This window comes from Leptodactylus fuscus, chromosome 1, assembly GCF_031893055.1.
Source record: "Leptodactylus fuscus isolate aLepFus1 chromosome 1, aLepFus1.hap2, whole genome shotgun sequence".
NCBI classification, from domain to species: Eukaryota; Metazoa; Chordata; class Amphibia; order Anura; family Leptodactylidae; genus Leptodactylus; species Leptodactylus fuscus.
This window is the reverse complement of record NC_134265.1, coordinates 2,693,149-2,704,984: the sequence shown is the minus strand read 5'-3', so window position 1 is coordinate 2,704,984 and position 11,836 is coordinate 2,693,149. Positions and strand designations below refer to the sequence as shown.

The following is an 11,836-nucleotide window of genomic DNA, read 5'->3' as shown; positions in this document are numbered from 1 at the left end:
TTGCAGGGTGTCAGTAGTATTGGGTGTATTTTCTGGAGGTGTCAGTAGTGCTGGTAGTTCAGTGCAGTTTGTGGGGTGTCAGTAGTATTGGGTGTATTTTCTGGAGGTGTCAGTATTGCTGGTAGTTCAGTGCAGTTTGCGGGGTGTCAATAGTATTGGGTGTATTTTCTGGAGGTGTCAGTAGTGCTGGCGGAGCAGTGCAGTGCAGTGTGTCAGACACATCCAGTGTGTCAGTGCGTTGTGTGTATTTTCTGGGGGTGGGGAGGGGCGGCCTGGCTGCCAGCAGTGAAGGACTTGGCTGTGTCCCCCAGCTGCACCTCTGCTGAGCTCTTGGCAGGGGCCCATGGGCCGGGCTCAGGTTTCAGGGCTGCGGGGAGGGGCTGCTGCTCTGATCTGGGCCGCCTGGCAGGGCACTGCACTCGCTCAGATTTCTATTTTTCTTCTCAGTTCCCTCTGTGAGTTTTTTGAGTTTTTCCAAAGCAGAAGCCTCCAGAGCTGGAGTTCACATCCACTATGCAGTGCGGTGGGGCAGTCACTGTGGGGAGGTGAAGGTAAGAGCCGTATAGTGTACGCAGCCCCGCGCAGAGTGATGGAAGCAGGACCAGGGTCTGTTACATTGTGTTAGTGCAGTGTGTATGATGAGCAGGCGGTATATCACATGTGTCAGTGCAGTGTGTATGATGGGGCAGGCGGTATATCGCATATCTCAGTGCAGTGTATATGATGGGGCAGGCGGTATATCACATGTGTCAGTGCAGTGTATATGATGGGGCAGGCTGTATATCACATGTGTCAGTGCAGTGTGTATGATGGGACAGGCGGTATATCGCATATCTCAGTGCAGTGTATATGATGGGGCAGGCGGTATATCACATGTGTCAGTGCAGTGTATATGATGGGGCAGGCTGTATATCACATGTGTCAGTGCAGTGTGTATGATGGGACAGGCGGTATATCGCATATCTCAGTGCAGTGTATATGATGGGGCAGGCTGTATATCACATGTGTCAGTGCAGTGTGTATGATGGGGCAGGCTGTATATCACATGTGTCAGTGCAGTGTGTATGATGGGACAGGCGGTATATCGCATATCTCAGTGCAGTGTATATGATGGGGCAGGCTGTATATCACATGTGTCAGTGCAGTGTGTATGATGGGACAGGCGGTATATCGCATATCTCAGTGCAGTGTGTATGATGGGGCAGGTGGTATATCACATTTGTCAGTGCAGTGTGTATGATGGGGCAGGTGGTATATCACATTTGTCAGTGCAGTGTGTATGATGGGGCAGGCGGTATATCGCATATCTCAGTGCAGTGTGTATGATGGGGCAGGTGGTATATCACATTTGTCAGTGCAGTGTATATGATGGGGCAGGCGGTATATCACATGTGTCAGTGCAGTGTGTATGATGGGGCAGGTGGTATATCACATTTGTCAGTGCAGTGTATATGATGGGGCAGGCGGTATATCGCATATCTCAGTGCAGTGTGTATGATGGGGCAGGTGGTATATCACATTTGTCAGTGCAGTGTGTATGATGGGGCAGGCGGTATATCGCATATCTCAGTGCAGTGTGTATGATGGGGCAGGTGGTATATCACATTTGTCAGTGCAGTGTGTATGATGGGGCAGGTGGTATATCACATGTGTCAGTGCAGTGTATATGATGGGGCAGGCGGTATATCACATGTGTCAGTGCAGTGTATATGATGGGGCAGGCGGTATATCACATATCTCAGTGCAGTGTGTATGATGGGGCAGGCGGTATATCACATGTGTCAGTGCAGTGTGTATGATGGGGCAGGTGGTATATCGCATATCTCAGTGCAGTGTTTATGACAGGCAGGCGGTATATCACATATCTCAGTGCAGTGTGTATGATGGGGCAGGCGGTATATCACATGATGTGTCAGTACTCTAGTATTAAAGGTATTATTAAAGGTATTATAGTAGGTGACCCTCACACAGGAGCCGGCGCTCTCCCTCCAGATTTCTCAGCACTTTGTTACGTATTTTTAGATCTTTTGATAATTTTGCCCCCTCTATTGTTTCAGGTCACTGCTGCGATACGTTGTGTTATGTCAATAATTCAGTATATCTCAGACAGTGCTTTAATAGACAGGAATATTGTATGGTATATAAGGGTGCACTATAGTATTATAAGGTATATAATGATCCAATTATAACATACAGTCCTATGAAAAAGTTTGGGCACCCCTATTAATCTTAATCATTTTTAGTTCTAAATATTTTGGTGTTTGCAGCAGCCATTTCAGTTTGATATATCTAATAACTGATGGACACAGTAATATTTCAGGATTGAAATGAGGTTTATTGTACTAACAGAAAATGTGCAATATGCATTAAACCAAAATTTGACCGGTGCAAAAGTATGGGCACCTCAACAGAAAAGTGACATTAATATTTAGTAGATCCTCCTTTTGCAAAGATAACAGCCTCTAGTCGCTTCCTGTAGCTTTTAATCAGTTCCTGGATCCTGGATGAAGGGATTTTGGACAAACAATTCAAGTTCAGTTAAGTTAGATGGTCGCCGAGCATGGACAGCCCGCTTCCAATCATCCCACAGATGTTCAATGATATTCAGGTCTGGGGACTGGGATGGCCATTCCAGAACATTGTCATTGTTCCTCTGCATGAATGCCTGAGGATTTGAGCGGTGTTTTGGATCATTGTCTTGCTGAAATATCCATCCCCGGCGTAACTTCAACTTCGTCACTGATTCTTGAACATTATTCTCAAGAATCTGCTGATACTGAGTGGAATCCATGCGACTCTCAACTTTAACAAGATTCCCGATGCAGGCATTGGCCACACAGCCCCAAAGCATGATGGAACCTCCACCAAATCTTACAGTGGGTAGCATGTGCTTTTCTTGGAATGCTGTTTCTTTTTGGACGCCATGCATAACGCCTTTTTTTATAACCAAACAACTCAATTTTTGTTTCCAAAATGAAGCTGCCTTCTCCAAATGTGCTTTTTCATACCTCAGGCGACTCTGTTTGTGGCGTACGTGCAGAAACGGCTTCTTTTCTCATCACTCTCCCATACAGCTTCTCCTTGTGCAAAGTGCGCTGTATAGTTGACCGATGCACAGTGACACCATCTGCAGCAAGATGATGCTGCAGCTCTTTGGAGGTGTCTGTGGATTGTCCTTGACTCTTCTCACCATTCTTCTTCTCTGCCTTTCTGATATTTTTCTTGGCCTGCCACTTCTGGGCTTAACAAGAACTGTCCCTGTGGTCTTCCATTTCCTTACTATGTTTCCTCACAGTGGAAACTGACAGGTTAAAATCTCTGAGACAACGTTTTGTATCCTTCCCCTGAACAACTATGTTGAACAATCTTTGTTTTCAGATCATTTGAGAGCGGGCTGTCCATGCTCGGCGACCATCAAACTTAACTGAACTTGAATTGTTTTTGTAGAAAGAAATGGTCCAAAAATCCCTTCATCCAGGATCCAGGAACTGATTAAAAGCTACAGGAAGCGACTAGAGGCTGTTATCTGTGCAAAAGGAGGATCTACTAAATATTAATGTCACTTTTCTGTTTGAGGTGCCCATACTTTTGCACCGGTCAAAATTTTGGTTTAATGCATATTGCACATTTTCTGTTAGTACAATAAACCTCATTTCAATCCTGAAATATTACTGTGTCCATCAGTTATTAGATATATCAAACTGAAATGGCTGTTGCAAACACCAAAATATTTAGAACTAAAAATGATTAAGATTAATAGGGGTGCCCAAACTTTTTCATAGGACTGTATAATGGTGAAATGCAATGTTATTTGGTATACAATGGTGTACTATACTGTTATATGGTGTATAATGGTGTAACATGGTGTTATGCAGAGTTTCTCTTATACTCCTCTTATACTCCCCCTCTTATTATTCTTCTTATACCCCCCCCTCCTATACCCCCCTTTTATACCCTCCCCCCCCTCCTATACCCCTCTATTATTCTTCTTCTTATACTCCTCTTATTCTTCCTATGGCGTTATACAGTATATAATGGTGTAATATGGTGACATGTAATATATTATTCGGTGTAACAGACAGGATCGATATATGGTATAATAATAGTATTATAAGGAAAATCATAATGTAATATGGTATATGATATATTGTGCAATAACATGGTATTATGTGGTTTATATGGTATTATACAGTATATTATGGTGTAATATGTTATATCATGGAGTAATATAAGTTTACATGGTATATCACAGAGTAATATGGTATTATATAGTATGTCATTGTATGGTATTATATTCTATAACATGTTATTTTATGGTATATCATCATGTAATAATGGTATTATATGGTGTTACATGGTACATCATGGAGAAATATGGTATTATATGATATAACATGTTATAATAGGTTATTTTATGGCATATCATGATGTAATATGGTATTATATGATATAACATGGTACAATAGGTTATTATGTGGAATATCATTGTGTAATCTGTGTTCCATAGTATAGCGTTCCAGAGTAATATAGTTGTATATGATATATTATGGAATAATATTTTATATCATGGGTTGATATGGGATTATATAAAATATATGAAGGGTGTAATATGGCATTATATTGTATATCATGGTCTAATGTACAGTTATATGATATATCACGCAGAAATATGGTATTATATGGTATATTATGGGGTAATATGGTATTATATGATGTATTATGGGGTAATGTGGTATTATATGGTATATTATGGGGTAATATGGTATTATATGGTGTATTATGGGGTAATATGGTAATATATGGTGTATTATGGTGTAATATGGTATTATATGAATATATTATGGGGTAATATGGTATTATATTTTATCACGCAGAAATATGGTATTATAGGTATATTATGGGTAATATGGTATTATATGGTGTATTATGGGTAATGTGGTATTAAATGGTATATTATGGGGTAACATGGTATTATATGATATATTATGGGGTAATATGGTGTTAATATGGTGTATTATGGGGTAATATGGTATTATATGGTGTATTATGGGGTAATATGGTATTATATGGTATATTATGAGGTAATATGGTATTATATGGTGTATTATGGGGTAATATGGTATTATATGATATATTATGGGGTAATATGGTATTATATGGTGTAATATGGGATAATATGGTATAATATGGGGTAATATGGTATTATATGGTGTATTATGAGGTAATATGGTGTTATATGGTATATTATGGTGTAATATGGTATTATATGGTATATTATGGGGTAATATGGTGTTATATGGTATAATATGGTGTAATATGTTATTATTTGATATATTATGGAGTAATATGGTTTTATATGGTATATTATGGGATAATATGGTATTACGTGGTATATTATAGGGTAATATGGTATTAAATGGTGTATTATGGAGTAATATGGTATTATATGGTGTATTATGGGGTAATATGGTATTATATGGTGTATTATGGGGTAATATGGTATTATATGATATATTATGGGGTAATATGGTATTATATGGTGTTATATGGTGTATTATGGGTAATATGGTATTATATGGTATTCTATTATATAATATGGGGTCATATGGTGTATTATGGGGTAATATGGTATTATATGGTATTCTATTATATAATATGGGGTCATATAGTGTATTATGGGGTAATATGGTATTCTATGGTATATTATGGGATAATATGGTAGTATATGGTGTATTATGGGGTAATATGGTATTATATGGTATAATATGGGGTATAATAGCATATTATATGGTACATTATGAGGTAATATGGTATTATATGGTGTATTATGGTGTAATATGCTATTATATGGTGTATTATGGGGTAATATAGTATTATATGATATATTATGGAGCAATATGGTATTATATGGTGTATTATGGGGTAATATGGTGTTATATGGTATAATATGGTGTAATATGTTATTATTTGACATATTATGGGGTAATATGGTTTTATATGGTATATTATGGGATAAAATGGTATTATGTGGTGTATTATGGAGTAATAAGGTATTATATGGTGTATTATGGGGTAATATGGTATTATATGATGTATTATGGGGTAATATGGTATTATATGATATATTATGGGGTAATATGGTATTATATGGTGTAATATGGTGTTATATGGTGTATTATGGGGTAATATGGTATTATATGGTATTCTATTATATAATATGGGGTCATATGGTGTATTATGGGGTAATATGGTATTATATGGTATATTATGGGATAATATGGTAGTATATGGTGTATTATGGGGTAATATGGTATTATATGGTATAATATGGGGTAATATGATATTATATGGTGTATTATGGGGTAATATGGTATTATATGGTGTATTATGGGGTAATATGGTATTATATGGTGTTATATGGTGTATTATGAGGTAATATGGTATTATATGGTATAATATGGGGTAATATGGTGTTATATGGTGTATTATGGGGTAATATGGTATTATATGGTGTATTATGGGGTAATATGGTATTATATGGTGTATTATGGGGTAATATGGTATTATATGGTGTATTATGGGGTAATATGGTATTATATGGTGTATTATGGGGTAATATGGTATTATATGGTATATTATTGGGTAATATGGTGTTATATGGTGTTATATGGTGTATTATGAGGTAATATGGTATTATATGGTGTATTATGGGGTAATATGGTATTATATGGTGTATTATGGGGTAATATGGTATTATATGGTATAATATGGGGTAATATGGTGTTATATGGTGTATTATGGGGTAATATGGTTTTATATGGTGTAATATGGGGTAATATGGTATTATATGATATATTATGGGGTAATATGGTATTATATGGTGTATTATGGGGTAATATGGTATTATATGGTGTAATATGGGGTAATATGGTATTATATGATATATTATGGGGTAATATGGTATTATATGGTGTATTATGGGGTAATATGGTATTATATGATATATTATGGGGTAATATGGTATTATATGGTGTATTATGAGGTAATATGGTATTATATGGTGTATTATGGGGTAATATGGTATTATATGATATATTATGGGGTAATATGGTATTATATGGTGTATTATGAGGTAATATGGTATTATATGGTGTATTATGGGGTAATATGGTATTATATGGTATAATATGGGGTAATATGGTATTATATGGTGTATTATGAGGTAATATGGTATTATATGGTATATTATGGTGTAATATGGTATTATATGGTGTATTATGGAGTAATAGCGTATTATATGGTATAATATGGGGTAATATGGTGTTATATGGTGTAATATGGTATTATATGGTGTATTATGGAGTAATAGCGTATTATATGGTATAATATGGGGTAATATGGTATTATATGATATATTATGGGGTAATATGGTATTATATGATATATTATGGGGTAATATGGTATTATATGGTATATTATGGGGTAATATGGTATTATATGGTATATTATGGTGTAATATCGTATTATATGGTGTATTATGGGGTAATATGGTATTATATGGTATATTATGGTGTAATATGGTATTATATGGTGTATTATGGAGTAATATGGTATTATATGGTGTATTATGGGGTAATATGCTATTATATGGTGTATTATGGGGTAATATGGTGTATTATGAGGTAATATGATATTATATGGTATATTATAGGGTAATATGGTATTATATGGTGTATTATGGAGTAATATAGTATTATATGGTGTATTATGGGGTAATATGGTATTATATGGTGTATTATGAGGTAATATGGTATTATATGGTGTATTATGGGGTAATATGGTATTATATGGTGTTATATGGTGTATTATGAGGTAATATGGTATTATATGGTATAATATGGGGTAATATGGTATTATATGGTGTAATATGGGGTAATACTTGGGACAAGATGTTTGTACATGAGCGTCCTGCGAGCGTCTACCCCAAACATCTGCCAATAAACTGTCCGTCAGTGACTAAATCTCTGATTTCCTGAAATAAGGACAGTCTGGTCATTGTACTGGGGTGGGGGGATATACAGAATTATCCTCTAATTATTAGTATTGTGCACAGTACTACTTCTCTTATTGTGTATATATGGACAGTGCACAGTAGCACTTCTCATCCTGTATCTATAATACACAGTAGCACTTCTCATCCTGTATCTATAATACACAGTACCACTTCTCATCCTGTATCTATAATACACAGTAGCACTTCTCATCCTGTATCTATAATACACAGTAGCACTTCTCATCCTGTATCTATAATACACAGTACCACTTCTCATCCTGTATCTATAATACACAGTACCACTTCTCATCCTGTATCTATAATACACAGTAGCACTTCTCATCCTGTATCTATAATACACAGTACCACTTCTCATCCTGTATCTATAATACACAGTAGCACTTCTCATCCTGTATCTATAATACACAGTAGCACTTCTCATCCTGTATCTATAATACACAGTAGCACTTCTCATCCTGTATCTATAATACACAGTACCACTTCTCATCCTGTATCTATAATACACAGTACCACTTCTCATCCTGTATCTATAATACACAGTACCACTTCTCATCCTGTATCTATAATACACAGTACCACTTCTCATCCTGTATCTATAATACACAGTAGCACTTCTCATCCTGTATCTATAATACACAGTAGCACTTCTCATCCTGTATCTATAATACACAGTAGCACTTCTCATCCTGTATCTATAATACACAGTAGCACTTCTCATCCTGTATCTATAATACACAGTACCACTTCTCATCCTGTATCTATAATACACAGTACCACTTCTCATCCTGTATCTATAATACACAATAGCACTTCTCATCCTGTATCTATAATACACAGTAGCACTTCTCATCCTGTATCTATAATACACAGTAGCACTTCTCATCCTGTATCTATAATACACAGTACCACTTCTCATCCTGTATCTATAATACACAGTACCACTTCTCATCCTGTATCTATAATACACAGTACCACTTCTCATCCTGTATCTATAATACACAGTACCACTTCTCATCCTGTATCTATAATACACAGTAGCACTTCTCATCCTGTATCTATAATACACAGTAGCACTTCTCATCCTGTATCTATAATACACAGTAGCACTTCTCATCCTGTATCTATAATACACAGTAGCACTTCTCATCCTGTATCTATAATACACAGTAGCACTTCTCATCCTGTATCTATAATACACAGTAGCACTTCTCATCCTGTATCTATAATACACAGTACCACTTCTCATCCTGTATCTATAATACACAGTACCACTTCTCATCCTGTATCTATAATACACAGTACCACTTCTCATCCTGTATCTATAATACACAGTACCACTTCTCATCCTGTATCTATAATACACAGTACCACTTCTCATCCTGTATCTATAATACACAATAGCACTTCTCATCCTGTATCTATAATACACAGTACCACTTCTCATCCTGTATCTATAATACACAGTACCACTTCTCATCCTGTATCTATAATACACAGTACCACTTCTCATCCTGTATCTATAATACACAGTAGCACTTCTCATCCTGTATCTATAATACACAGTACCACTTCTCATCCTGTATCTATAATACACAGTACCACTTCTCATCCTGTATCTATAATACACAGTAGCACTTCTCATCCTGTATCTATAATACACAGTAGCACTTCTCATCCTGTATCTATAATACACAGTACCACTTCTCATCCTGTATCTATAATACACAGTACCACTTCTTATCCTGTATCTATAATACACAGTAGCACTTCTCATCCTGTATCTATAATACACAGTACCACTTCTCATCCTGTATCTATAATACACAGTACCACTTCTCATCCTGTATCTATAATACACAGTACCACTTCTCATCCTGTATCTATAATACACAGTACCACTTCTCATCCTGTATCTATAATACACAATAGCACTTCTCATCCTGTATCTATAATACACAGTACCACTTCTCATCCTGTATCTATAATACACAGTACCACTTCTCATCCTGTATCTATAATACACAGTACCACTTCTCATCCTGTATCTATAATACACAGTAGCACTTCTCATCCTGTATCTATAATACACAGTACCACTTCTCATCCTGTATCTATAATACACAGTACCACTTCTTATCCTGTATCTATAATACACAGTAGCACTTCTCATCCTGTATCTATAATACACAGTACCACTTCTTATCCTGTATCTATAATACACAGTACCACTTCTCATCCTGTATCTATAATACACAGTACCACTTCTCATCCTGTATCTATAATACACAGTACCACTTCTTATCCTGTATCTATAATACACAGTACCACTTCTTATCCTGTATCTATAATACACAGTAGCACTTCTCATCCTGTATCTATAATACACAGTACCACTTCTCATCCTGTATCTATAATACACAATAGCACTTCTCATCCTGTATCTATAATACACAGTACCACTTCTCATCCTGTATCTATAATACACAGTACCACTTCTCATCCTGTATCTATAATACACAGTACCACTTCTCATCCTGTATCTATAATACACAGTACCACTTCTCATCCTGTATCTATAATACACAGTACCACTTCTTATCCTGTATCTATAATACACAGTAGCACTTCTCATCCTGTATCTATAATACACAGTACCACTTCTCATCCTGTATCTATAATACACAGTACCACTTCTTATCCTGTATCTATAATACACAGTACCACTTCTTATCCTGTATCTATAATACACAGTAGCACTTCTCATCCTGTATCTATAATACACAGTACCACTTCTCATCCTGTATCTATAATACACAGTAGCACTTCTCATCCTGTATCTATAATACACAGTACCACTTCTCATCCTGTATCTATAATACACAGTACCACTTCTTATCCTGTATCTATAATACACAGTAGCACTTCTCATCCTGTATCTATAATACACAGTAGCACTTCTCATCCTGTATCTATAATACACAGTACCACTTCTTATCCTGTATCTATAATACACAGTAGCACTTCTCATCCTGTATCTATAATACACAGTACCACTTCTCATCCTGTATCTATAATACACAGTACCACTTCTCAGCTGACTTGTCTGTGTTTCCGTTCAGTGACAGCTGGCAGGGTCTTGTCCATGTGCTGCGGGTGTATAATACAGGGCACAGCTGAGGATTTGCTACAATGTATTCACAAATGGACACTGTCCTGCTGGATTGTTACAATGTGTCAGTGCGGGAGCCTTCATGTTTCCATTCACTGCCATGGATCAGAGGTCTGTTACCCCGCAGCCGCCTCCAGGTAACCGCTCGGTGCTTTCTTGCAGATGAGCAGCTTGGCACAATGTATTAGCCGGGTGATGTGTCTTCTCGCTGTGACCGCCGTCTCCGTGTCGCTGTCTTCACATACATGGGAGGAGGAAGGTGAGTGCAGCTGACTGTGATGGGACTGTGTGTATATAGTATACTGTATGTATAGTGTGGATATGGCGCCTATAGTCTCCAGGTAACATCTCTGACACTAGGCTGTGTTAGTACTGTATGTATATAGTATACTGTATGTATAGTGTGGATATGGCGCCTATAGCCCTCCAGGTAACATCTCTGACACTAGGCTGTGTTAGTACTGTATGTATATAGTATACTGTATGTATAGTGTGGATATGGCGCCTATAGCCCTCCAGGTAACATCTCTGACACTAGGCTGTGTTAGTACTGTATGTATATAGTATACTGTATGTATAGTGTGGATATGGCG

At 36.8% G+C, this 11,836-nt stretch overlaps 1 protein-coding gene across 1 annotated transcript in view; it reads left to right on the top strand.

Moving 5' to 3' along the window:
• The first annotated feature begins 442 nt into the window (after window positions 1-442).
• IL11RA (interleukin 11 receptor subunit alpha) overlaps window positions 443-11,836 on the top strand; it is a 49,380-nt gene continuing 37,986 nt past the window's right edge. Inside the window, 2 exon segments of the mRNA XM_075267261.1 lie at window positions 443-551; window positions 11,406-11,502. Of these exon segments, the coding sequence (XP_075123362.1) occupies window positions 11,406-11,502 (97 nt within the window). The 5' untranslated portion in view covers window positions 443-551.